The 27,265-nt window shown below is 47.4% G+C and overlaps 2 protein-coding genes across 2 annotated transcripts; one reads left to right on the forward strand and one right to left on the reverse strand.

Moving 5' to 3' along the window:
* The first annotated feature begins 3,226 nt into the window (after nucleotides 1–3,226).
* Nucleotides 3,227–9,911, forward strand: Mat2a (methionine adenosyltransferase 2A). Its single transcript, XM_051203089.1, has 9 exons — nucleotides 3,227–3,363; nucleotides 5,341–5,418; nucleotides 5,615–5,737; nucleotides 6,288–6,400; nucleotides 6,482–6,625; nucleotides 6,787–7,005; nucleotides 7,326–7,508; nucleotides 7,599–7,732; nucleotides 8,291–9,911. The coding sequence occupies exons 1-9, from the start codon at nucleotides 3,273–3,275 to the stop codon at nucleotides 8,391–8,393; spliced, it is 1,188 nt and encodes a 395-aa protein (XP_051059046.1). The 5' UTR covers nucleotides 3,227–3,272; the 3' UTR covers nucleotides 8,394–9,911.
* On the reverse strand, nucleotides 9,004–27,048 carry Ggcx (gamma-glutamyl carboxylase). The gene is made up of 14 exons (XM_051203088.1): nucleotides 26,888–27,048; nucleotides 23,847–24,005; nucleotides 23,404–23,569; nucleotides 19,887–19,965; nucleotides 18,018–18,124; nucleotides 16,295–16,458; nucleotides 15,507–15,772; nucleotides 15,231–15,362; nucleotides 14,304–14,455; nucleotides 13,709–13,878; nucleotides 13,421–13,551; nucleotides 12,848–12,995; nucleotides 12,535–12,730; nucleotides 9,004–12,242 (listed from the first exon to the last, which is right to left on the reverse strand). The coding sequence occupies exons 1-14, from the start codon at nucleotides 27,000–27,002 to the stop codon at nucleotides 12,050–12,052; spliced, it is 2,178 nt and encodes a 725-aa protein (XP_051059045.1). The 5' UTR covers nucleotides 27,003–27,048; the 3' UTR covers nucleotides 9,004–12,049.
* Between the last annotated feature and the right edge of the window lie 217 nt (nucleotides 27,049–27,265).

Raw genomic sequence — 27,265 nt, forward strand, 5'->3', positions numbered from 1 at the left:
GGCCATGTACCTTTCTGCTAGTAAAGAACTCTTGATTTTATTAATTGCAAAGCTGGTCACAAAGCCAAGGCAGGGCCTCTTTTCATTGGTCTTGTTGGATCTCTGAGGTCTATTTCCCCGCTTACTTCTTGAATCCTTCACGATGTTCCTTCCTCCCTGTTAGACGCTCTCTGGCACTTTGTTAAGTGCATTCAGAACAAAGCTTCAGCAAAACAGCCTTATTATCATGGAGGTTATGTACCAAACTGAGAATTGGAGACGTCCGTCAACTAATCATCAAGTCTGCAATTTCAAATAGCACTTAGCAGCGTGAGCAAAACTAATTGAAGGCTGTGAGAAATCTCCGGCAGTGAAGGCTTCATCTAGGAAGTGGCAGCTGAGCTGGAAGGAAGGGGCAGAGTGTGCCAAGTACCATCGCTTCTAAGCGTCTGTAGTCGGAAGAGAACCAGGGCTGTTGTCTTATCCGAACCTGTTGTTGTAACAGTTGTTCTCATGAATATGTACAGACGAAAGGCATGGGCAGTGTGAGTAATGTAAGATGAATGAAAATGTGTCTTTGTTGTGAATCAATCAATACTTGAACTGTTAGCAAGGGGAATTCAAAGTAGAAGATGGAGGAGAGTAATGTACACGATAAGGCATGATGCGCTAACAGTGACACCGTGCTCCACCCGTTGAAGTGTGCTCGGCTCAGCCGGGCACGGTGGGACACACCTGAAATTTTGGCTCTCTAGAGGCGGAGGCAAGCAAGGCTTGTCAGGAATTCTAGGCCAATCTAGGCTATGCAAGGAGTTCCAGGCCAACATGGGCGACAGAGTGAGACCCTGTCCCCAAAACAGACAAAGCAGAATATGTGGAGAATTTTAGCCTTTGTCCCACCAGCAAATGGACACCTGTAAAAGATCATTCACTGCGTTAAAAAATCCTGTTATAAGCTGGCCAGGGATGGCATTTGCTTTTGCTTCCAGCAGTCAGGAGGCTGAGCCAGGCAGATCTCCAGGTCTGCCTGGTCTACAGAGAGTGTTCCAGGGCTGTTACAAAGAGAAACACTGTCTCAAAAAAAACAACCAACAAACCAAACCCTGGTATATGTTAGACACTATGCTAAGGATTTCTTGGAAAAAAATTCCTACTATTATCCCAACTTTACAGGGCAAAGATGAGGTGCAGATGTTGCTTATTCTATTAGTAAACGGCAGAAGCATGACCCAAAGCCACAACTGGAAGGCTCCTATATTGATCTATGAGCAAGAGAGAAGTTAATAATGTACAATTGAGTCTAACCCCTTGGCAGGATGAGCTAGTTGTGGAGCTGGGAGCAGAGAAGTATCAGAATTTAATGAGCTAATCATTGGATTCAATCCCCTTCCTCTGCCTCCCTATTAATAAACTTTTTAATTATATTCTGGTTTCCATATAGATTCTTCTTCGGGAAGATAATGCACTGACTAGTCGACATAGGTATTTTGGTCTAGCTGGCAATTTTATTACTCATTGGGAGGTACTCTTAATGACTAAGCCATCTCTCTAGTCTCTAAAACAAGTGAAAATTATCAAAGTCTTGACTACTTTCCCATGAAGGGCTAGCTTGAAAAAAGAAAGAAAGAAAGAAAAAGGAACAAAACAGTCTCTTGTGTGACTTAATGCCAGGGTGCCTGAAGGGATGAGGCCTTGGGCATGGGCATGAGCCTGTCTCTCCTATCTTCTTTGTTGAAGCTTCTAGCACAGCCCAAGAGCTTCCTTTGTTTCCCACAGGGCCTTTCTCAAACTCCCACCTTTCAGCTGGCACACTCACCCCAGAGGGGCAGAACCTGATTTTCTGAGCCGCCAGCGGCTTTCACAGCATGCAGCTGGCTTCACAGCGTCAAGTGCTTGCTACGGAAGGAGCTCGCTGTTCCCTAACATCATAAAAACCTTAGGTTCTTCACAAATGATAGATCTCAGAAGCCACCAAGGGTACCGGCCCCAGGCTTGCCCTAAGGCTGGTCAGAGCAGATGTGACACTGGTCTCACAGTGGCTCTCCGCATGCCATCAGCTCCCTCTTTGTTAGCACGTGTCTTATTTCACGTTTTCCTCTTAATTCCTTTCATGAGCATAACTGAGACAGTTGCAAAGGTTTGAAAGAGAACCTGTCATGAAACCCAGGCCATTTGACCTTGACAAGCCATCTGAAGCGGATTCGAAGGCTTGGAACCCTCCCTCCCCAACACACACACACACACACACACACACACACACACACACACACACAAGCAGATTCTAAGGCTTGGAACCCTCCCTCCCCAACACACACACGCACACGTTCGATATTCTCCCGAAAAGACTGAATTAGCATCCACTTCTCCCTCAGAAGCATGGAAAACCGAGCCGTGCAAGGTTAGACTTAGGGACAGAGGTGGCTCTAGAGAGGCTCCGACTCCCAGGGTCCACGAAGCCCGGCGATGGGGGAGGGGAGACCGGCAAGTGGCAATTGTCTAAAAAAAAAAAAAAACCCACAGCACTCCCGTTAGTTGGCTTCACAGCCGTTTTCAGCGGAGCAGTCAGTGGAGCAATGACTAACAGCCGGGCCGCAGGCCCTCGGAATCTCTCGTGCCCCTCAGGGAACCGGGTAGGATGAATGAATAAGGGCCGTGCATTGCCGCCTCCGCCGCCAACATGGCCACCTTCACGTGGCGGAGGGCCACCGGGCGCCAGAGCACGAGGTGGAGCAGTGCGCGGGCGGCTGCGGGGACCCTGGCCCTGGAGCCACAGCACAAAACGGCCGCCGTCCCCGCAGCCGCCACTGGGGGGCGCGCGGCCCCGCAGACCCCCGCGGGCAAACGGTCGGAAGGGATGTGCCATGTCCCCGCGCAGGGGGGACCGTGCCCCAAGTCCAGGTCGTCTTTCCTGCGGCTCCCAACGTGGGAAGGGGCGTGGAACCCCAGGCTCCTCACGCGCTCACACCTCCGCTTGCCTCCCGCCACCACGATGACTAACCGCTGGCAGGAGGCGCGGGTTAACCCCGCCGTCCCTCTCCCCCCCCGCCGGGAGAATGGTCTAGCCCGCGCTCGGCAGGGCGCATTGGCGCGCGCCGCCGAGGGGCGGGGCCAGGGCCGGGCGCGCGCCGCCGCCGCTCTATAAATACCGGGCCCGCCTCGCCCGCCGCTTCGTCCGCTCCCCGTCGCCAGCCCGTCCGTAGCTGAAGCCGGCCCGGCCTAGCTTCGCGGTCAGTCCCCTGCCTCGCCGCCGCCCCGTGTCCTCGGAGTCGCGTTCTCTCGTCAGTGCCGCCGCCATGAACGGACAGCTCAACGGCTTCCACGAGGCGTTCATCGAGGAGGGCACGTTCCTGTTCACCTCGGAGTCGGTGGGGGAAGGTCACCCAGGTGAGGCGGCGGGGACTCGGGGCGGGCGGGCGGGCGGTGGCGCCGGGGGTCGGGGCCGGCGGGCTCGGTGACTACGGCGGTGGCCTCGCGAGCTTGCCGTGTGCGGCCGCCGCTCCCCTCCCCCTTCCCCCATCCCCATCCGGCGGCCGCACACGGCATGCGGAAGGTTCCAGAAAAGGAGGAGGGCGGGGGCCCGGCCGCGGCAGCTTGCGATGGCGATCGGCGCGGGGAGGGCTCTGCCTCCTCCTCCTCGGTCCCGACGTCTGGAAAAGGCTCAAGTGGGCGACCCCGCCCCGCGTGCTCGCGTCCGGCCGTCGGGAGCGCGCGCCCCGCATTGCAGCGGCGACCACGTGTTCGCCGCATGTGGCGGCGGGGTGGCCTCTAGATACCCGACCCCCACCCGGGTTTCAGGTGGGCACTGGTGTCCCCGAACGCCCTCTCCCCATTATCCGTGGCTTAAGAACAATGCTTAAGACGAGGGGTGGACGTGTCCTTAGCCTCCAAGGTGACGGACGGCCGCCGATAAATATAGCTCACAGGGTTAGAGACGGCCACCCTTATTTGGAGGCTGCGTGACAAGGGTGAGGAGCGCGAATTGAGTGCAGCTTCCCATCGTGTTAGGTCTCCTTTTAAAGGCTCTCTGGCGATTTCCTGCTTCACGTTCCCTTTGGCTTTGTCCACCGAGCCGCCATGATGAGATGGGTTACAGTGAGGCTATTTTCGGCAACTTTGGGTCTCGGGCTGAACGCAGCATCTAGCAAACGCTGTGCTCTCTGAGCTGCTTGTGGTAAAGGGGGGTCCGCATCAACCAACAACCCGGTCTGCTTTTAGTTAGTGGCCTAATTAGTGATGGAGAACGGACCTGGGATGGTCTTGATGAGTGATGAATGAAAATCAAGTGTTGCTGCGGTGGGGTTTTCCTCAGAGAAGGCGCCTCTCCATGTCGATTGAGCTGCTCCTTATTACAGGATGGGTTAGGTCTTACGGCTGTGTAACTGCGCATTTTGGGAGGGAGTGGTAACACAATCCAGGAGACAGGAGCCAAGCATGGCGGTACACTTCTGTAATTGCAGCATTTGGAGTGCAGAGGCAGGAGATTGAGTTTGAGGGCAGCCTGGGCTACACACATTCCAATCCAGTACCCTGTCCTTTTCTAAAGAGATGATACAGCCAGGAGAAACTGAACGTGCTATATAGAACGCATTTGGACCGTTTCCTGGATCATTTTCCTCTTGCTGTTACTCCTGGGTTGCTGTTTTTAAGGTTAAAGTGGTTGGTCTACATAGGCCTTGGATTATTCAGAACCTCAGGAACAGGTTTGGTTCTAGTTAAAACTTGAGGAACTCATTGTTTGTAATAATAAGAAATTAGTAACCTGACACTTGGCTCTTTTAGAGGGTTAAATTTGTAACGAATTTTAAGTGGGGTTAACAGTTGGTCTCTAAAATACACTATCCCAGTAAATATTTACTGGGATAGGCTTTGGGATTTCAAGATAATCACCATTTCTGTTGGACTTGATTAATCTGAGTTTATGTGGCCTAACCCTGGGATACATAACATAATGGAAAACCAACTCCTTTTTAATGTTGTCTTCTGATCTTTACATGAACACCATGGCACAAGTGTGAACCATATGTGCATAAATAATACTGTTTTTAATTTGTTTTTACCATAAAAATCTCGAGCCCAGAATGATGGCACATGGTTTAATTCCAGCATGTGGGAGTCAGGATTTCCATGAGTTTGAGCTCATACTGTGTAATATGCTGGAATTCTTTCTCAAAACCAAAAGAAAGGACTCCAGAGATTTTTCTGGTACAGAATAAGTCTATATATAATCTTTGGACAGCATGTCAAGAATTCTATCATTACAAATTCACAAGTATACTTGGGCACCAACTGCTTGTTACATGATAGGTAGTAGGGTCATCAGTAGCAGTTAAATTGAATCGGGTATATATTTTTTTTTTCCAGATAAGATCTGTGATCAAATCAGTGATGCTGTTCTGGATGCTCACCTTCAGCAGGACCCCGATGCCAAAGTGGCTTGTGGTAGGTATACAACACTTGTTTATGAATGGAAAGGGGAGCATTTGAAGTAAAGTCTGGGAGGTTAAATGGGCAATTTAGCAAGACCTTATCTCAGAAGTAGAAAATGAAGGGATAAAGCATGTACAGCATGGATATAGAATTTTCCAACTAGCATCCACCCCCAACTAATTTTAGGTATAAATTTCTGTTTTATTAGAAACTGTTGCTAAAACTGGAATGATCCTACTTGCTGGGGAAATTACGTCCAGAGCTGCCATTGATTACCAGAAAGTGGTTCGTGAAGCCATTAAGCACATTGGATATGATGATTCTTCCAAAGGTTTGTTTTAAATATTTTCTGTGAACTCAAATTTTTGCAGACATAGAATATGATGCTGCTGGGAGACGCTTCTAGAATGTTATCAGTAATCCTTAACTGATTACATAGTTTGACCACATCCTCTCAGCTTTCTGACCCAACCTACTCTGTCCTTTAAACTATGACATTTAATGCAAAACAATTATTTTACAAATAAAATACAGATTCACATCAATGGAGTGGCCAGGCATGAGACACCTGTAAATTCAACTTCTGGAGGTCAGGCAGCAGTTAACTGCTTAGTTTAAGGCCAACCAAGTTAAGGACTTGTTTCAAACCATCAATATTTTTTCTCCTTTTAGCCCTTACCCATTTATTTGTTTTCCCTCCCTCCAAGACAGGGTTTCTCTGAAGCCTGGGAACTCAGATCTGCCTGCCTCTGCCTCCCAGGTGCTGGGATTAATGATGTGTGGGCCAACACAGCCTGGGTACCCTTTTCTTTTAGAAAGTAGGAGTGTCCAACCATTTTCACTTAAAGAAGAGGGTTATTGAAACACCTTGTTGTTTGTAGGGTTTGACTACAAGACTTGTAATGTGTTGGTTGCCTTGGAACAACAGTCACCAGATATTGCCCAAGGTGTGCATCTTGACCGGAATGAAGAAGACATTGGTGCAGGAGACCAGGTATTGTGAGAGTTTATTCGCATCTCTTCTTAAGATTGAGTTCTAGAACTTAAGATCTCACTGTTGCCACTTCTTACTTAGGGTTTGATGTTTGGTTATGCCACTGATGAAACTGAAGAGTGTATGCCTTTAACCATTGTGTTGGCACACAAACTAAATGCCAAACTGGCTGAACTACGCCGCAATGGCACATTGCCTTGGTTACGCCCAGATTCTAAAACTCAAGTAAGTAGTGATTTTAAACCTACGTTCATCAAATTAAATTAAAATTCCTAAGTTAATTATAGCTGGCTGAGGAGAATAATACCTATCTTTTGGCTACATTTAAACTTATGATAGAGAACAAAGCTGGTTAGACAAGTGTTCTGGTCTATTTTGCACTCAAGGTGACTGTGCAGTATATGCAAGATCGAGGTGCTGTACTTCCTATCAGAGTCCACACAATTGTTATATCAGTGCAACATGATGAAGAAGTTTGTCTTGATGAGATGAGGGATGCTCTAAAGGAGAAAGTGATCAAAGCTGTTGTGCCTGCAAAATACCTTGATGAGGATACAATTTACCACCTACAGCCAAGTGGCAGATTTGTCATTGGTGGGCCTCAGGTAATGAATGTATGAAATGTTTTGGTTATTGCTGCTTAGTTGAAAATTTTGGTTGCTGCCATCTTTTTTCTAGCTGCTCCAACCACACACATAACTCCATGTCATGTGTGGTCCAGGCTACCACCAAATTATCACTGTGCCTGATGTTATATGGCTGTGTACAGCCAGCCTTCAACACCTTGTCCTGCCTCAACCTTCTAAGCAGTAGGGTTATACATGTGAGCTACTGCTTCTGCATGTGGGTCTCGAATGGTTCCTAATAGCCTAGTCAAGAATCACTCACTAGAAAAGATTACATGAGTTAAATCCTGTAATTTCAGGGTGATGCTGGTTTGACTGGCCGAAAAATCATTGTGGACACTTATGGCGGTTGGGGAGCTCATGGAGGAGGGGCCTTTTCAGGAAAGGATTATACCAAAGTGGACCGCTCAGCTGCTTATGCTGCTCGTTGGGTTGCAAAGTCCCTTGTTAAAGGAGGTCTGTGCAGGAGGGTTCTTGTTCAGGTATGTAATGAACAGGTAAATGGGAAAAGGGTATTTAGTAAAATAGTTTATATACTTCCTATTTTATAACAATATATTACTGACTTTTAGGTTTCTTATGCTATCGGAGTTTCTCATCCATTGTCGATCTCCATTTTCCATTATGGTACTTCTCAGAAGAGTGAGAGAGAGCTATTAGAAATTGTAAAGAAGAATTTTGATCTTCGCCCTGGGGTCATTGTCAGGTAAAGATGGTAAAGCCTATTGCTAGTGAGAAATAAGGGGTGGGGTGGACATATACTAAAATCTGAGGAAATGAAGGTAGACTCCTCGATGTAGGGAAATAAATTTTAATTCCTAGAATATGCCAGTATTTTAAATTGCCTAGCTGATAAAGTATTCTGTGACTCAGTAACGTTCTAAATTCTCCATCTTTGATACTGAGCTTTGTGCTTACCTTAACTAAGGGTGCTGCCTTAAGAATTAATAAGGTGGGATGTTCAAAGTTACAAAGAAAATAACCATAGTAGCAGTGATTGGACCTTGGTAAGTATTTAATTGGAATGATAAGTTTTCATATTTGTCAAGCCAGGGCTGGAAAACAAGGACTATAGTTACTAATAAAGAACTGTTCAAGGAGTTTGGACACCAGGGAAGTAACACTTTTGCCATGAACTTTTTTCCTAGCAAACCCCAGGGAGAACTGAACTCATTTGCCAGAGCTCTTGAAATGAGTCTTGCTGATTGTTTTGCTTTGTTTTAATTTAATGCTACATATTAAGTTATGGACTTGTATATTCCAGGGATCTGGATCTGAAGAAGCCAATTTATCAGAGGACTGCAGCCTATGGCCACTTTGGTAGGGACAGCTTCCCATGGGAAGTGCCCAAAAAGCTTAAATATTGAAAGTGTTAGCCTTTTTTCCCCAGACTTGATGGCGTAGGCTACAGAGAAGCCTTCAAGCTCTGAGGGAAAGGGCCCTTCTTCCTAAACTTTTCTGTCCTCTTTCAGCTCCTGATCAGTTGCAGTCACTCTAATCAATGACATGAATTTTAGCTTTTGTGGGGGACTGTAAGTTGGGCTTGCTATTCTGTCCCTAGGTGTTTTGTTCACCATTATAATGGATATAGTGAGCATAGGTGATCCATGTAACTGCCTAGAAACAAACACTGTAGTGAATAATGCTTTGAAATCGAACCTTTGTGCCCTATCACCTAATCCTCCAAAGTCCTAATTGCAATTACTTTCCCACCAGATGCTGAAAATGTCCTTGTAATGTGCACGTAAAGTACTTGTAGTTTGACTATAGACTTTGGCAATGCCATACATAGCCCTGTCAGCATGAATTTGTAATGTCCTGAGCTCTATTTATTGAATGTGAAGCCCCTTCCCTCATCCTCCCTGTAACTCAGTCATTTCTAATTATGTAGTTCTTTGTCAGGGAGTGTTCCCTATCCAATCAATCTTGCATGAAACGCAAGTTTCATTTGGAGCTCTAGCCTGACTTGTTTAAAAAAAAAAAAAAAAGGCAGTTACAATTAAACCATCTCCCTGGTGCTTATGCTATTAATTGCCACCTCTTAAACAGCACCAAATCAAAATCTCTCCACTTTTCAGCTGTCTTTGGAGGACGTACGTAATAAGGTTTTATTTAGTAAACCAATCCTATGCATGGTTTCAGCACTAGCCAAACCTCACCAATTTCTAGAAAAACAGGCACTTGGCACCCTTGTGATGTCATACAGAGAAGTCACAGGGCAGTACCTGAGGGTCTGTAGGTTGCACACTTTGGTACCAGGTAACTTTTTTTTTCTTTATAAGAAAGACAGTACTCCACACTGCACAATAGCTCCTCCCAGGGTTTTAACTTTGTTTTATTTTCAAAACCAGGTCCAATGAGCTTTCTGAACAGCTGGTGTAGCTACAGAGAAACCAGCTTCCTTCAGAGAGCAGTGCTTTTGGCGGGGAGGAGGAAATCCCTTCATACTTGAACATTTTCTAATTGCTTATTTATTGTATTCTGGGGTATGGCGTAAGTACAGAGAAGCCATCACCTCAGATGGCAGCTTTTAAAAGATTTTTTTTTTTTTTTTTTTTCCTCAACACCATGATTCCTTTAACATGTTTCCAGCATTCCCAGGTAGGCCAAGGTGTCCTACAGAAAAACCTTGGGTTAGACCTACAGGGGGTCTGGCTGGTGTTAACAGAAGGGAGGGCAGAGCTGGTGCAGCTGGCCATGGAGAAAGCGGACTTGGCTGGTGTGGTACAGAGAAGCCAGCTTGTTTACATGCTTATTCCATGACTGCTTGCCCTAAGCAAGAAAGTGCCTTTCAGGATCTATTTTTGGAGGTTTATTACGTATGTCTGGTTCTCAATTCCAACAGTTAAATGAAGATCTAAATAAAATGCTAGGTTCTACCCAAACTTTGTCCATTTGTTGCTCTTCAAGGTAAATCTACATGCTCCCCCTTACTGCATTTGCCACTAAAGTTTTGAGCCATGCTGAAAGTTTGGAATGATAATTTAGAAAGCCTGACTTAATGCTATGTGTGGTACGTGGTGAGGACAACATGTAGGAGCATTTTAATTCACAAGTGCCATTCGAAGGCCTGGGGTTCATTCAGCACTTTGTTTACTACGCTCTGCAGGTTACATTAATTCCCCCCTGATAAGCAGAAGCCAGAACTCGTATGCCTCTGCAATGGCAGAGTCAGGAACCTGTAACACCTGGGACTTAAGGCAGCTTGAGATTTCTGTGGTGGCAGGAAGTCATAGAGTACAGTTTATTGAAACAGTAAAAAGTAATTTTAATTTATGGCAAATAGAAAATTCACTGTATTGTCTGATAAAGGGTTAGTGATTTCAAAGAGCCTAGAAAACCCCTGTGTGACTCTTACTTGGAATCCTAGTATCTGAGAGAACAAACTTGGGAATACTAATACAACCTTAACCAGAAAGGGTCTCACCTATACCAGGGTGGCTTTAAACTGATCTTTCTGCTGATACTACAGATGCACACTATAGAAACCCACTTACATGGTACTGAGGATCAAACCCAGGACTTAAGCCTCTATCAAGTGAGCCACAAGCAGCTTAACTAGTAATGCCCTCTTCTATATTTAATTCACCCCAACATTTTTCTTGAGGAAAAAGTCTGGTAGTAAATTAGCATGGGAACAGCATTTCTGTACAAACTTTGCATGTACTTTGCATGAAACCTGGGTTCATTTCCTAGCACATGTTTGAAAAATAACCCCTCCCACTCCCTAGTAAAAACGTTTTGTCTTGGTAGACAAGGGTGGCAGGCTAAGGGAACAAGGAAACAGCTGAACTTGGAAAAAGTGCTAAGGTATATCTGTAGTGTGTGTTTAAAAGAAAGATTATAAAAAGGAATGCAAACGTGTTTTTCCTGTTAGGAAATAATCAGAGCTCCCTGTGCATAGCCACCAGTGTCCTAATACAATGATTTGTATGCATCAAGTGGGACTTGGGCCCAACCTGTGCAAAAAAAGGTAGTGGGCCCTCCCACTGCAAAGGGTGAAGGAATAGGTCAATAAAGATAAAAATAGGATGAATAGGAAATAGACATAATGGGGCTTGATAAATGCAAGGAAAAGGAAAACCTCAAGGCTTATGACTCAGTCATGGCTTAGAAAACTGCCATTCGCTAAGCTGATTTATACTAGAGCCAGCCATCTAGTTTCCCTATTTAGTAGTGCTATTCTGAAACCATTGCTACTGAAAAATTTGTTGGTTACAAAAAGGAATTATAAATATACAATTCCTTTGTGCATTTAGTACTTGGCCATCCTAATCACTTGGAATTCACACAAGTTATAATGCACTGCTTCAGTATATTTTACTGTCAGTGGTTCTGAAAATTACTAAGCAGCAGCAAATAAGACCTTGCTCCAACAGATTTCAATTCAAATTGTCAACAACTTCTGGGTGCCTTGGGTAAATTTTACCAAATTTCCTTTCTTCAAAGACAAATAAGTATAATTCTGGTACACTGCTTCAGACAGCAAACACATGCTTTCATTGTGGTAAATTACTTTTCCTAAACAGCTTAAAAATTACTTTTATAAAAAGCAAGCAGGGATGAGCACACTTTTAATCCCAGCACTTGGGAGGCAGAGGCAGATGAATGTCTTGAGTTGGACCCCCAGCCTGGTCTACAGAGAGTTCCAAGACAGCCAGGGCGACAGAGATACCCTGACTTGAGGGGGAAAAATTATTGCTTTACTGTAAGATGAGTTCATGTTGCTTAAATAAAAAAAGCTTGGGATTCAAATTTCTGTTGCCTTGGATTCTGTAAACTATCATAAAGAACTTATAAGGAGGGGAAACAAGGGTGGAAAAAAAAACTTAGGTTTGGTGATACACATGTAACCATAAAACACTCAGGCTGAAGTCGAGGGACTACCATGAGTTTGAGGCCAGGCTGGGCTGTACTGTGAAAGCTTGTCTCAAAATAGTTTTTTTTCTCCAATAAATATCCTTTGCATAGACAGTGAGCCTGTAGCAGGCTGCCTCCACATCTGCACAGAGGCGCTGACCTCTTAGAACTCAGAGTGAGCATGCTCAGAATCTGGCTCTGGAGGGTTGGGGTTTGAAGAGACGGTGTCCACAGCACTCAACTCATCAACTGGTTCAAACGGCCGCAGGTTTGCATATGTCACTTCTTGGGCTAGCTGCTCGAGGGAAGGGCGGCCTAATAGCAGGTTTCGGAGTGAAATTCGAGTCATCAGGAAGCTGAAAGAAAGTTAAACAGTCCAAATGTATGTTTCTACATAACTCCAACCAAAGCCCTCAGGAAGCACGTGGTCTCAGACCCACTCACCTGAGGACACAAATATCTACCTCACTGCCCAAACGCATCCCAAACGCAAGGGCCCTACCTCCTCTGAAGCCTGACGATATTCTAGGATAGAATAGGGATGACCATGGAAAGATGCAAAGGTTAGAGATTAAAAACAGCCAGGTGAGGAGGGGAACTGACCAAACCCCTGACAGCAATGACAAACGCTTCTGTGGTGCAACTTACCTACGACGGAAGACGTAGAGCTTCCGCATCAAGAAGCGGAGGAGTCGCTCATGGAAAGGGCTATTTCGCCTGCGTTCAATCTCTTGGAGTTTCCGCTGCCGTCTTAGAAAGGTCTGGACCAGAGGTGTTAGCTCAGGGCCCCCTTTTACTTCCCCGTCCAAAAGAGGCTGAAGTTCTGGAGGCAGGGGCCCCGTTTCTGTTCAGAAGACAAAAAGGAACCAGTAAGACGGACCATTCTCTCAGGTGCCATTCCCATCAGCGGAGGCTTCAAGCACTCTATTAGATCCTATAACCCTGACCCTGATGCGCTCACCACTTCCGTTCTCCACCTTCTCCTTCAGCTCTTGCAGATAGGCCAGGTCTTGCTCCAACGCGACCTCTGTAGTGTTGACATAGACATACATATAGCAGGAAGGACTAGATGATGTAGTGTAGACTTTATGGTACTCTCCAGCAGGCAGCTGGCAGGGGAACAGAAGGAACATTCAATTCTAACTCCCCAGAAAGCCCCTGGCCTCCCTACTCTAATCTGCTGGCGCTTTCTTTCCCTGTGTCTTGGTATCTGAAATAATGGCCTCTAGGATCGGGATAAAGTTGTTCACAGCCTCAAGGGTCCTTTTTCTTTTTTTTCTCCCCGTGTTGTGTTTTGAGTTCTGGTCCCACTATGTAGTCCAGGCTTGCCTGGGCTTCTCAGTCTTCCTGCCTCAGCCTCCCGAGTCCGGAAATTGACAGGCATGTGCTTCTATGCCCCATGAAGCCCTTGCTTTCTGAGCCTCCCCTGTATCACTGCACTGGTAAAGATTTCTTCTGTAATAAATGAGCCGTTTCCCTAAACCTCACACCACTTCTAGAGCTTGGTTTGTGGCAACCCCAGCCAAGTCAATACCTGCATTTTTTCTCCCTCCTGAAGAGTCTGATTTTTCTGTTCTGCCACCAATTCCACAGTGACCTCTCCCTGCAGCAGCTGGATGCTAGTATTGCCCAGGTCTTCACTCACAAAATTCTCCAGGTGAAGCCCTGCCAGGGATTAAGAGAGTTCACCATCCACCCCAGCAGAACAGCCTCTCCCCACCATCACCTCCTGAGAGTCCCCGCCCTGTCCCATCATATGCAATAACTCTGGTCCAGGAAGCCAAGGAAAGCACACACAATCTGCCCTCGCTGTCCTCCGTACCCGGGAAATCTGCAATGAAGACCACCTCGGTGTGGTTGTCCAGACTGCTCTTAATGTCCTGCAACTTGGTCCTCCAGGGGGACAAGTCCATCAAGAGTGGCTGCACCCAAGGCGTGCGCTGGAAGGGGGACCAGGCAGCCCGCACGATGTCCACACGAGGGTCAAAAAGCCTTAAAAAAGGAAACCGCGTTCTGAGGAGGCGGTGGCTGCCCACCCACCAGATCTCTGGTCCTTTCACCATTGGACCCATGGAGAGTGAACAGGGTTTCCCAACAGGAGAAATGCCTACTGTCAGCGTGTTATTGCCAGTCCATGGCAGAGAGGAGAGGAAAGAATGTGAGTTAGTGGCCACCTGAGGAGAAGGCATCATCGTGTTAACAGTGTGAAAGAACAGTCGGTTCGCTTATCTCCTGGATGATGGTGCCCCCTGCTGGACACAACCAGCTATGCCCACAACCAGATCAACCCCAACATGCACTAGACTGAGAGAGAGACAGCCTTGTAAAAAGCAAGACACCATGAGGAGACATCAGCTTTTCATCTTGACAAAAAGAGCTGCGCCTCATCTTTCCCTGTCTCTGCTCCCCTTGCCCACCTCTGCTGGAAGCGGTCATTGATGGAGACCCAAATATCAAAGTAGATCTGGGGCTCAGTGACATTGTACTTGGGAAGCAGGAGGCTCAGGCAAGTGGCATATTGCTTCAGCATGTCTGCATGATCCTTCCATCGCCGGCTCTGTGTGAATACCTGCCCCAAACCCCCATATTAGTCCCACGTTGTCACTGTCAACCTCCAAGACATGCACCGCCAATAATGCAACGATCTCCACCTGCTGCCTAATTTGAGCAGGAGGGAGGGAAAAAAGGGACTTGTCTTGGGGTGTGAATTTTTCGTTACTAGGTATTTACTCACCTTTCCAAAACATAATCTTAATTCAAAACAATGACAGGCTGTCTCACATCTATCCACATTTTTAAAAGCACAGCACCAGACATAATGGCTGAAAAGGGACTAGCCTGGGCTACTCAGAAAGACCCTTGCTTAATTAATTAAAAATATGCTCTAGTGAGATGGTTCAGCATGTTAAGAAACATTTGCCACAAAACCCCGATGACTTAAGCTAGCAAAATTCACAAAGTAGTAGAAATAACTGACTCCACAAAGTTGTCTCCACATGCATGTCTGTCTGTCTCTCATGTGCACTCATACACACACACACACACACGCACACACACACACACACACACACACACACTTTTTAAAACTACAAAAGGTTCAGGGATGAGGATGTACCTCAATGGTAGAGCATACACTTAACATGTGTCAGGCTCTGGTTCAGCACCAAAAAAAAAAAAAAAAAAAAAAAAAAAAAAAGAAAGAAAGAAAGAAAATAAGAAGGTTCTATCTGGTTTTGGAGAAAGGGCGGGAACCCAAATTTGTTTTACTTTATGATATGTATAGGACCAAATAAAATCCTAAAGCCCAGGGGCCTCTGAAGAACTGGCAGCATCAGATGCCTCACCCCAGGGTTAAGGTAGCCAAGCTCGCCAGTGAGGCCATCACGGTAGGTGATCTTTACATGCTGGTGGGAGCGGGAATGTACCATCATGTCCCAGGAATAGCCATACAGTCCGTTTGTCCAGTTGTTGTAACCCTGGGAAGGCAGAGCAGGCAGCATCAGCTTAATGTCTCTCAACCCAACCTCGTCCTCCGGCAAGGAAGAGTTAAAAGCCGAGCCCTCACCTCCCCAACCCCGCCACACCCAGCAGTCCAAGCCCAGCTCTGTGCAACCACAGACCTGGGTGAGGAAATGGGAGTAGGGCAGGAAGAGCTGCTCCAGAAGGTAGAGCACGGTGAAGACTGCGCCCAGCTGGTGGCGCAGCCCCAACCTTTGGCCCGCTCTGGCCCGGGCCCTCTTATACACGCAGGAAGCACTGGGCCGAGGAGCATCTCTGGTGGGCAGCAGCTCTTGCAGCCTTCTGGGGCATCGGGCTACCAGCTTCCGAGGCCATTCCGCTGAGCAGAAGAGGGGGCTGCTGGCCAGCATGACATAAGGAAACATACCTAGGGAGGCAGGGAGAAGCGGCAATACGGTCAGGCTCCCTGGACCGCCTTCCCTTAAAGGGAGGTAAATACCTCCAAAGTATTTCCTTGAATGAAGGTCTGACTTTGTTTTCTTGAGACAACGTCTCATATTGGCCCAGAACTCAATGTGTAGCTGAGGATGACCTTGACCTAGACTCACTCCATGTCCCAGGTGCTGGGACAAGATGTGCGTGCCATCACAGTTGGTTTTGTGTTGTGCTTGGGATGGAAGCCAGGACTCTGGTCCTATCAGGGGAGCCTTGGAGCAGCTGAGCCACACCGCTGGCCCTAAGGGAAGAGTCTGGCTTGCTCTTCTCACAGAAGCATGTTCTTCACCGCAGCATGTTGTACCTAGACGTGCCGACCCCTTTACCTCTGACTTCAGTGACTACACAGGGTTCAACTTAGCTCCTGCCCCCACCGCCACCTCCCACCTACAGACAGCCCCCCCCCCAGGTGCTCCCCGCAGTCACCGCTTCCCTCCAAGCGGCGGGCACTGACCTATGCTGAAGAGCTGGGAATTCATGCAGTGAAAGTAGGACACGAAGAAGAGGCCAATGGATCTCGAGGCATCAAAAAAAAGCAGGAAGCCAGCTGAGAGGTCGAGGAGAAGGCCACACCAGTGCACCACCAGCAGGCTTGTTAGCTCCTCAGACAGCACCAGCCTGCAGACACAGGGACAAAAGTGGGCCCAGCCAGCTGGGTCACCCAGCAGCCACAGCACAACCGAAGCTCTAGGTGGCACAGCAACCTGTCCCCGAGGAAGGGCCCACCCACCAGCGGGGTATAACAGCTAAGCTACAAATGCGCTCACACAAACGGTCTACACTGAGCCGGGCGTTGGTGGCGCACGCCTTTAGTCCCAGCACTCTGTGAGTTCGAGGCCAGCCTGGTCTACAGAGCGAGTTCCAGGACAGGCTCCAAAGCAACACAGAGAGGCCCAGTCTCGAAAAACCAAAAACAAAAGTTCTACACTGGAGTTTACCAACCCCTTAACCTTTACAGGTGTCCTTCCTTCCTTCCTTCCTTCCTTCCTTCCTTCCTTCCTTCCTTCCTCCCTCCCTCCCTCCCTCCCTCCCTCCCTTCCGCCCTCCCTCCCTCCCTCCCTTCCTCCCTTCTCTTCTCCTTCCTTTCTCTCTTTCTCTGTTTTAGTATCCCCTGCACAATGAGTAAAAGCCCAATCTCCTAAGATAACATTTGATGGAAAAGTATACTCATAGAAATCATAAATGAGAAGCTTTAAAAGCTGAGTGCTGGGCGTGAAGGGGCCGGCCCTGCAGGCCCAAAGTGGCAGGGTCACCATGACCCGGACAACAGCAGTGCACCCTAGAGGACCCCAGTGAGCGCCCCGTATCTACGATGTAGCCAAACCCAAAGCCTCAAACCAGTGACGCGTTGCAATAAATGCGTTGACTGAAGGGTTTGCTGTGTCACTGTGTCACAATACAGCGTCCATGACGGGAGGGTTTTTCTTTTCTTTTTTCTCTTAAGTTTTATTTTGTTTTATCATGGGTAGGAGGTTGCAAGGGTACAGGGAAGATGGGAAGGGACAGGGAGATGAGTGGGATCCAGATGTGTGATGTGAAATCCACAAAGAATCGATAACAAGTTAGACTGGGAGGGAAATAAAAATGCGAGTGCCAGGGCTGCCCCCCCCCCCCCGTCGTCAGACACCTGTAACCCTAACACTTAGGAGGTGGAAACACAAAGATCAGGAAGTTCGAGGCCATAAAGCCAGCCTAGAATAGATGGTATCACCTCAAAAGGAAAAGAATAAACCAGAGGCTGGAGAGATGGCTCAGAGGTTAAGGGCACTGGCTGCTCTTCCAGAGGTCCCGAGTTCAGTTCCCAGCAACCACATGATGGCTCACAACCATCTATAATGAAATCTGATGCCCTCTTCTGGCCTTCAGGGAAACATGCAGAGGCTACATACATAATAAATAAATTATCTTTTTAAACAAAAAGAAGGAACTTGTTTTAAAACATTGACTGCTTTAGGCTGGTGTGATGTTTGCAGTGGACAAAGATGTTTGCAACTAAGCCTGGACACCTGACTTTGATCCCTGGGACCCACCATGGTGGAAGCCAAGAAGTAACTTCTGCAAACTGTCCTCTGACCTCCACAAATACGCCATGGCGAATGTCAGACCCCTGTTACATAGACCTGAACCACCCACTCAGTGCCTGTAACCCAGAAGGGTTCTACCTGGACTCTACTCACTTGAAGGGGCTGAACAGCCAATGACGTGACAAGTGCTCCATGGAGTAGCCCTCGACCCAGTCTGCATCCAGCTTTTTCACACCGGCAATGAGATACACAATGAAGATCTGCACAGAAAAGCGTAGCACAAATGCTTCCGCAAACAGAGGCCCTGTCTTCTGCTGGAAGCTCTGCAGTTAAGGACTGGAAGCTCTGCAGTTAAGGACTGGAAGCTCTGCAGTTAAGGACTTGCTGCCCAAGCCAGGAGGTGGTGGAGCACACCTTTCATCCCAGCAATTGGGAGGCAGAGGTAGAAGGATCTCTGTGAGTTCAAGGCCAGCCTGGTCTACAGAGCAAGTTCTAGGACAGGCTCCAAAGCTACAGAGAAAACTCTGTCTCAAAAAGCTAAAAACCAAGGACTTGCTGCTCTTACAGAGGAGCTGGGTTTGGTTCCCAGCACCCAAGTTGAGGAAGTCACAACCAGCTGTGACTCCAGTTGTAGGGCATCTTATAGTCTCTGTAGGCACTGCATGCACATGGTATAACCACATACTCACACATATGCACGCACACGGTGTACACACAGACGTGCAGCCACATATTCATACATAAATAAAAATAAATGAAACTTTAAAAGATGGAGAGATGGCTCAGTGGTTAAGAGCACCGGCTGCTCTTCCAGAGGACCGGGGTTCAATTCCCAGCAGCCACACACAACAGCTCACACCTGTCTATAACTCCCGTCCCAGTTACTCCAGTTCCAGGGGACTGATAGCTTCACACCAGTGCACATAAAGTAAAGTTAACTAATTTTTTTTTTTAAATGTAAAGAATAAAAGTTCTCATCTCAGCCAGTACCCAAGAAAGAATGTATCCACTCCTCTAGCCTTTCATCTCATAGTCATTCATCCAAGAAGCTCTAAAAACACAGAGCACAGTCCCACCTTGCCAGGCACATTAGGCACAAAGGGAAGAGGAAGAAAAGCACTGACGTGACTATTTCATGAGGGGTCTAACCCAACAGACAAGGGACCACTTGTTCCATGATGGGCTGGGAACTCAGGGATTGGGGAACTGGGAAAAAATGAGGGGCCCAGCTAGCTTTCCAGCAAAAGGAATAAAGGAACCAGGGCCAACAAGCAAGATGGCTTAGGGGTAAAAGTGCTTGTCGCCCAAGGCTGACAACTTGAGTTCAATCCCAGTGTAAAAGAGATGCAGTAGGGTGTAACGATAGTCACTGTTACAGACAGGAGAATTATCTAGAAGCTTATGGGTCAGCAGGGCAGAAACATCAAGAGGCGTCTTGCCTCAATACAGTGGAAGGAGGGACCCAGGCCCAAAAGTCATCCTCTGATCTCCACATGTATGGCAAAGTACATGCCTGCATGCATGTGCACGCACACACACAAAATAAATTAACTTTTTTTTTTTTTTTAATTAGGTCTCACTGTATAGTCCTGGAACTCAGTATGTAGACCAGGCTGGCCTTAAACTCACAGATATCCTCTGCCTCTACCTCTTGAGTGCTTGTATTAAAAGTGTGTACAACCATGCCCGGGTATATAAATTAGTATTTTTTAAAAACAAGAAATAATCCAGGGAGGCGGAGGAGAGGCCCCTTCCCCATCTTGAAACCCCATACCTTGGCTGGGAAGTGCATGGTGGATAGAGTCCGCTCCACAAATGCATGAGGGTTCAAGTTTGAATCCCCAGAACCCACATGAAGTAAGGCATAGTATTGTGAATCTGTATTTACAGCACTCTTACGGTAAGACGGGAGATGGAGACAGGGGAGTCCTTGGACGCTCAGGGCCAGCTAGCCTGGCACAGGCAGCATCAAATAAACACGTGGGGGCTCTTGGCTCGATCCAGGTGGACAAGATCCCATACCTGACCTCTCAGGACTGTGTAATTCCACAGGGGCACGTGGGCATTTTTCTTTTGAGCATTTAGCAGGCCATCCACAGACCTACAGGAAGGAGGTAAAAACATCAAGAAAGGCCTCTTAGTACAGCTACATTGCCACCCTCCAATTAGGCCAATACTATCTACCTCAGAAATAGCTCTCAAGCTGGGCAGTGGTGGCACACACCTTTAATCCCAGTACTTGGGAGGCAGAGGCAGGAGGATCTCTGAGTTTGAGGCCAGCCTGGTCTACAGAGCTAGGGACAGCCAGGGTTACACAGGGAAACCCTCTCTCAAAACAAACAAACCAAAAACAAACAAAAAGATCATGAACAAACACTACTATAGATGTTCTGTAGCTTGTAAAGTAATATCCCAATAAATCCCCTATAAGCTGAAAATAGCCTTAATTTGAAAATGTATTTGATATACATAACCTACTAGGTATCACACCATGAACTATACAGTGTGTTAAATGTGCTCAGAACACTTGCAATAGCCTACAGTTGGGCAAAAATAAAGCCTATTCTACAATACAGGGTTGAATATTTTATTGAACATTGTGTCAGCTAAGTAAGAGAGTAGTACAGGTATACTTTGCTATCATGTCTAAAAACACTGAGGTTGAGCCATAAGTCAGAGACTGTCTATAATAAATCATAAGAATAAAAACTGGCTGGGCACGGTGGCATACAACTTTGATCCCAGCACTGGGGAGGCAGAGGCAAGTGGATCCCTATTAGTTGGGGGCTGGTTTGGTCTACAAACAAAGCAAGTTCCAGAATGGCTAGGACTGTTACAAAGAGAAACAGTGTCCAAACAAACAAGAATGAAAACTTCAGTGTAGCAGGGTATAGTGGCAGATGCCTACAATCCTAGCACTTGGGAGGCAGAACTGCTCAAAGTTTGCAGCCAATCTGATCTGCAATGAGAGCCTGACTCAAAACAAACACGCACATACACAGTGTTTTTATTAGCTCCCTTTTCGGCTTGTCCTAAAGAATCAGATCAGGGTCAAGGCTATAACAGAAACAGGGAGGAACAAATTTGAGGGAGAGGTACCCTGGATGGCTCAGATCAGAAAGAAACCTGGAGTTCATCCCTGGAGCCTGCAAAGATCTGATGTCTACACACACGCACAGCACGTGCACCCTTGTTCTCCCAACCCCACATCATAATAACAAATACAATCAAAAAAAAAAAAAAAAATGGACTGGGTATGGTGCACACACTTTAGTCCCAGCACTCAGGAGGCAGAGGCCAACAGACCCCCCATGAGTTTGAGGCCAGCCTGGTCTACACAGCAAGTTCTAGGACTGCACAGTCTCAAAAAAGAAAGAAAGTAATTAAATGAACAATAAAAATCACAAAATGGGGGACTGGAGCTCTTCTAGAGGACCTGAGTTCAACTCCCAGCACCCATGCGGCATCACAACTGCCTGTGACTCCAATTCCAAGAAAGCCAGTGCCATACTCTGACCTCCACGGGCACCAGGAACACACATGGTGCACACACACACACGTATGCTAAATATATACACACAAGAAATAAAATCAAAACACAGACACGAAGGTGCATAAACACACGCACACACAAACACACACACTCAGCGCAGTATCTTTTGTATTGTGTTTAGGTGTTTTGAGACAAGGTAGCCTAGAAGCCACCATGTAGCCCAAGCTGTAATCCGCGTGCCTCTGCCTCTTGGATGCTGGGAATAAAGGTGTGCACCACCACATTCAGCTATACAGAATATTATCTTGCAGGGGGGACGGGAAGATTGATAAAGTAGTCCAGAGACTAAGCTCTTGCCTAGCACGTACAAGGCCCCGAGTCTGACCCCCACTTCCAAAGAGGTAAAAAAGAAAAAATAAATTCAAAATACTCCCCAGCAAAATAATTCCCAGCATAAATTAGCATTTATAAAACTGGATGCCAGGATCCCATGCTAGAGGACTGACTCCCGATTTAAAATGTTATCCCAAGGCAGAACTGAAAAAGCTAGGGTATTAACAGCAGACTTATTCCAAGGCTGAGGTCAAGCAGGTTTTGAGGACGTCAGGGAGAACGTGGTTTACACTGTGGTCAAAGCACCAGACCTGGTCAAGGACAATGCAGCCTCGTTTACTTCCTGTTGTGTAAACTTAGGCAGATTCTTTATTTTCCCAAGACTTACTTCATCTACAAAATTAGTTCAACTCTACGGACCTCAAATCTGTTTGTTTTGAGACAAGGTCTCACTATACATATAACCCAGGCTGGCCTCTAATTCAAAGCATCCTCTTGCCTCAGCATCCCAAAGCGCTGTCGATGAGCAACTACAGCTGATTCTTCACAGGGTTTTAATGAGGAAAAGTATTTAAATACGCCCGCCACAATGTCTAAAAATAACGAAAACGGAACTTGGAAGTGGGAGCCATCTGTCAAATAATGTCTCGATTCTCTACGATCAAAGCTAGACATCCTGACATCAAGTCTGTCAAAGGTGGGGACTAGGGGTTGGGGACGTAGGCCCCTGCGCATTCACAGCACACAGGAGGCCGGGGGCGACCCACACCTGTGTGCACACGCACACAAGGCTTTACGGGAGAGAGATTTGTACTCCAGAGCCAGTGGTGATGCCATCTCCATCCACAGCTACTTCTCACTCTACAATGGGAAGAATCTCTCAAGGCTTCCTGCCCCGCCACCCTGGGTCCCGGGCTTTTCCCGCCTCCCCTGACAGACGGTCACCTAGGCCAGAGACGGGGCGGCCTACTCTCTCCTAGGGCAGCGCTGCCGGGCAGCCCCGGCAGTCCCTCTCCTCTTGGTACCCGCTATCATTTCCACCTCACAGCAACTTCTACGCTTGGCTCTAACTCTGCCTCTGGGCTCACACACAGAAAGTAAAAGTCTGCACCCCTGGGGTATCTGAAAACAGCTCTGTCTGGCTTTAGTCTTCTCTTCTAACAGGGATGCAGGAGTAGATAACCTGGGGAGATGGAAAGGGTGAAGGGGTGGGAGGAGCCATTTTCCTATGTCACTGCAATCACCCAGTTTGCTGGTCCTTCCCCTTCCCAAACCCATCCAAGTCAGGCAAGCAATACAGCTGAACAAACAAGGGCACTCACCATCAAGCCAACCTCGGCTGGGTCCCCAGAGCCCACATGGAAGGAGAGAGCAGGCTCCCCCCAAATCCATCCAAGCCAACTTTGCAAAACTTGGTTAAAAATACGGCTTTGAGCCAGCTTGGTGGCTCACATCTATAATTCTAACACTCAAGCTAGCACAGGAGAACAGGTAGTTCAAGGCCAGCCTGGACTACATAGTGAGTTCCAGACCAGCCTGACGTACAGCAATACAAAACCCACATCAAATCCTCCCTTCCCCCAAAAAAAACCCAAACCACCAATAACAATTGTGCCTATGTGACAATTTCTAGGACTTCACTGGGCCCCTATCTCTCTTGCAAGCATCCTGACCCAGACACACCTTATCCCTATTATTCCCCAAGGCACATACCAGTATCGGTTTGCATCCATGAATGTCAACTGAAAGGCCAACAAACCATACAGATAGGAATGGTTGTTCCACGATGTCTTGTCCAGGAGAAACACGTACCAGTATGGTAGCAGGAATAAGACACAGCTCAGCCGGTAGCACAGGCCCAGCATCATGCCCAGTGCCCCTGGGGGTTTGTGAGGAGAGGATTCAAGATCAAAGTGTCACCACAGGCCCAGCTTCCCTGGGACTGAAATTAAGAAGAGTCAGCAGGCATTTTATAATGAGGCAGAGAACTAAGTGAAAGGAGAATTATGGGACCACGACAGCTCACAGGACAACAGATGAGCAGCGTGAAGCTGGGTCACAGCAGAAGCAAAAGACATCCAGCGAGCTGCTGGTGAGTTTCTGACAGGCCGGTCAATTCTCCCGGGTTCAGATCCCCAGCACCCAGTTCCCCTCACCCAGGAACATGATGGTGTAGACAAGATACATCCAGTCAAGTGGCAGTGGGCCCAAGGCATCCAGCAAGGGGAAGCGGCACACATCCAGCCCGTCCAAGTATTTTCGGTCCAGGGAGCTAAGGCCCCGTTCCTGGGGAATGTCCAGTAGCATCAAGAATGCTATGAAGGCAAACAGGGGAAGATAACTGTTAAGCATCCACGAAGGAGGCAAGACACAGCTCTAAGCATGCCCAGCCTGGGCTACATAGTGAGTTCAATTCCAGCCTGAGGTAAACAGAAAAATCTTGTCTCAAAAAAACCTCAAAGTAACAGTCACTAATATTAATGCTGAGTCTATTTTGTGCAGGAATTATGCTAGTTGTATACCTTGACAAAATCCTTAAGCTTTGTGAGCCAATTCCCACCTCTAACAACCATGCTCATACTTTGTACAGGGGTAGGGAGGCAGGTTGGAGAGATGGCCCAACAACAATCCAAAGACTGGAGCTCAGATCCCAGCACTCACATAACAAGCTGGGAATTCTAGAAGCATATGCAATTCCAGCTGTGAAAGGGGTAGAAACAGGAGGCTTGCTGGCTTCCAGACTGCTGAGAAACTGCAAGTCCCAGAGGCTCAGGGCAGAGAGATCATCTTCTAACCTTTGTGCTCACACAAAGGGGCTCTCACCTGTGCACACATGCTGGAGTGTGTGCATACACGCACACAAATATACATATCAACAAAAAAACGTTCTAAAAAAATAGTTCCCAAGCCTAGAACACACCTTTAATCCCAGCCCTGGGGAAGCAGAGACAAACCGATCTCTGTGAGTGCTAGGCCAGCCTGACTTACATAGTGAGTTGCAGGACATCCAGGACTATACATCTTGAGACCCTGTCTCAAGAAATAAAAGCAGGCAACAAACAAGACAAACAGTAGCAAAACGTCACAGGGTTACAGGCAGGATTAAATAAGAGCTATGTACAAAACACCATAGAAACTGGTAGGGTTCAAGTACTTACATTTATAAAGATACACCCCACTACATCCTACTGAGCCACAGAAAGTGCTCTAGGGTTAACACTTCTTTTTTTTTTTTTTTTTTTGTCCCTGACACACACAGGAAGAAGTGGTATTTGGTGATCACACTAAGATAAATAAGGGACACTGAGAGATCTGGAAGCCGGTTTGAGTTCAGGCAAGATTTCTCAATCCCAAAAGCAGTTGCTTTAACCAGCCTGGTTAATTATCTGTAGAGGTATTTACCCATAGGGTTGCTCTATTGCTTTGGTGACTGTCCTGGAACTCGCTCTGTAGACCAGGCTGGTCTCAGACTCCCAGAGACCTGCTTGCCTCTGCCAGGACAAAGGCATGCACCACCAACACCCAGAGAAACTACTGGATTTAAAGGAGTAATATTTTGGCACATCTTAACTCTGTGAGCTGTTATGACTGCTTCTCTGAGTGTTTAACACAGCTCCTAAGCAGCTTCCTGACGGGAATAAAATAGGTCCCTTCAGGTGTGATGGTGACGAAGATGGGCAGTGGTGGTGCTGGCCTTTAATCCCAGCACATGGGAAGCAGAGCAGGTGGATCTCTGTGAGTTCGAGGCCAGCTGGTCTACAGAGTGAGTTCCAGGACAGCTTCCAAAGCTACAGAGAAACCGTGTCTCAAACATACAAACCCCCAAAACAAACAAGCCAAAGCAAGAAGAGCACTCAAGAAGCCAGACAAGCCTGGTCCACAGGATAAGACCATTTCAAACTACAGAGCTGGGCATACTATGCAGTCAATAAAAATAAAAGGGCTGGCTGCAGGCATGAGGGCATGAGTTCAGATCACTAGTACTCGTGCAAAAAGCCTGGCACAGTAGCTGAACTGTGCAGGCAGGGAGATGGGATGACCCCTGGGGTTTGCTGGCCAGCCAGTCTAACTCAAGTGGTGAGCTCCGGGTTCAGGAGAGACCTTGCTCAAAAATAAGGCAGATAAACAATTAAGGAAGACACCTGACATTGATCTCTGGTCCACATGCATGCATGCACAGACACACACATACACAAGCACGCGCACATGCACGCACACACACCCACAGAGCACATGCCCATGCTCCAACCCGTTCCTCTAATCTGTGCATCCTATATAGCCTCAGATCAAAGAAAGCATTTCTAAATACTAAACCCTAACTAGAGATGACAAGGCCTGGTATGGTTCTAAACTCCTAAGGAATTCTACCATTCGCTAATACCTTCAGCTCTAAGGAAAAGAGAACATCTAAGAAATGGATGACTGGGCTAGAAAGAATGGATCAGATGTGGTCTAAAGGACCACAGTTCAGTTCCCAGCACCCATATCAGGCAGCTTACAGCTGCCTTTAACTCTAGTTCCAGGGAACCCAACACCCTCTTCTGGCTTCTCCAAGCAAACAGTGACCTGGCATACATCCACACAGAGACTGTCCTGGTTAATCTTTGTCCATTTAAAACGATCTAGAGAAACCTCAATAGAGAAAATGCCTCGATCAGATTGGCCTGTGAGCATTGATGTGGGAGGGCACAGCCTACTGTGTGGACAGGTGATCCTGGGTGGTAAAAGCAAGCAGGCTGAGCAAATCGTGAGGAGCAAGCCAGCAGCCACGTTCTTCCACGGCCCCTTCTTCTGTTCTGCCCTCCAGATCCCTGCCCTGACATCCCTTCATGATGAGCTGCGACCCTTTCTTTTCCATGTCGCCTCTTGTTTTATCACAATAGCAGAAAGCAAACTAACACACGCACATAAACAATAAATCTTAAAAAGAAATAGGATGTCGGGATTGGAGAGATGGCTCAGAGGTTAAGAGCACTGACTGCCCTTCCACAGGTCTTGAGTTCAATTCCCAACAACCACATGGTGGTTTACAACCATCTATATGAGATTTGGTGCCCTCTTCTGGCGTGCAGGAATGCATGGAGGCAGAAAGTTGCACACATAATAAATCAATCAATCTTTAAAAAGAAAGAAAGAAATAGGATGTCATTCCCCTCCCCCCCCAGTCAAAATGCCCCCATCCCGAAAACGGACTTACCAAAGAGAAAACGAAAGACTGCCAGGTTTGCAGGGTCCGTCGGTCGGTTAAGTAGGGTCACGACACTCTGCCAGCTAGATAAATCTGTCCATTCAAACCCCAAAAGTTTCTCCATGCGGCTGCCCTGCCTGAGCCCTGACGGCCGTGCAGACTTGCTTTTCTGTACTTTATCTACAACCAAGAAACGGGGGACATGAGTGCGCAGGAAAACCGAAGTCCCCACAGCTTGGGGCCTCCACCCACTGGCTTCTGCCATTGACCGAACTGCTGCTGCGAGCTTCTGGGTTGCAGGCCCTCCATCTCCCTCAATTTGTCCCTTCCTCACTAGGGCCACCATTCCTGTCGCCAACCCTCAGCCAGCCTACCCGAGGCGGCGGC

This window comes from Phodopus roborovskii, unplaced genomic scaffold (assembly GCF_943737965.1).
Source record: "Phodopus roborovskii unplaced genomic scaffold, PHOROB, whole genome shotgun sequence".
Taxonomy (NCBI): domain Eukaryota; kingdom Metazoa; phylum Chordata; class Mammalia; order Rodentia; family Cricetidae; genus Phodopus; species Phodopus roborovskii.

What these genes read in the sequence shown, in the direction of transcription:
- Mat2a (XM_051203089.1), top strand. Translation starts at nt 3,273, where the DNA reads ATGAACGGACAGCTCAACGGCTTCCACGAGGCGTTCATCGAGGAGGGC. An exon ending in GGTGGGGGAAGGTCACCCAG is followed by an intron (nt 3,364 to 5,340) that starts GTGAGGCGGCGG and finishes TTTTTTTTCCAG; the next exon opens with ATAAGATCTGTGATCAAATC. An exon ending in GCAGGAGGGTTCTTGTTCAG is followed by an intron (nt 7,509 to 7,598) that starts GTATGTAATGAA and finishes ACTGACTTTTAG; the next exon opens with GTTTCTTATGCTATCGGAGT.
- Ggcx (XM_051203088.1), bottom strand. Translation starts at nt 27,002, where the DNA reads ATGGAGAAACTTTTGGGGTTTGAATGGACAGATTTATCTAGCTGGCAG. An exon ending in TTCCCAGCTCTTCAGCATAG is followed by an intron (nt 15,773 to 16,294) that starts GTCAGTGCCCGC and finishes CTGCCTCCCTAG; the next exon opens with GTATGTTTCCTTATGTCATG. An exon ending in TTGGCTACCTTAACCCTGGG is followed by an intron (nt 14,456 to 15,230) that starts GTGAGGCATCTG and finishes GGTTTGGGGCAG; the next exon opens with GTATTCACACAGAGCCGGCG.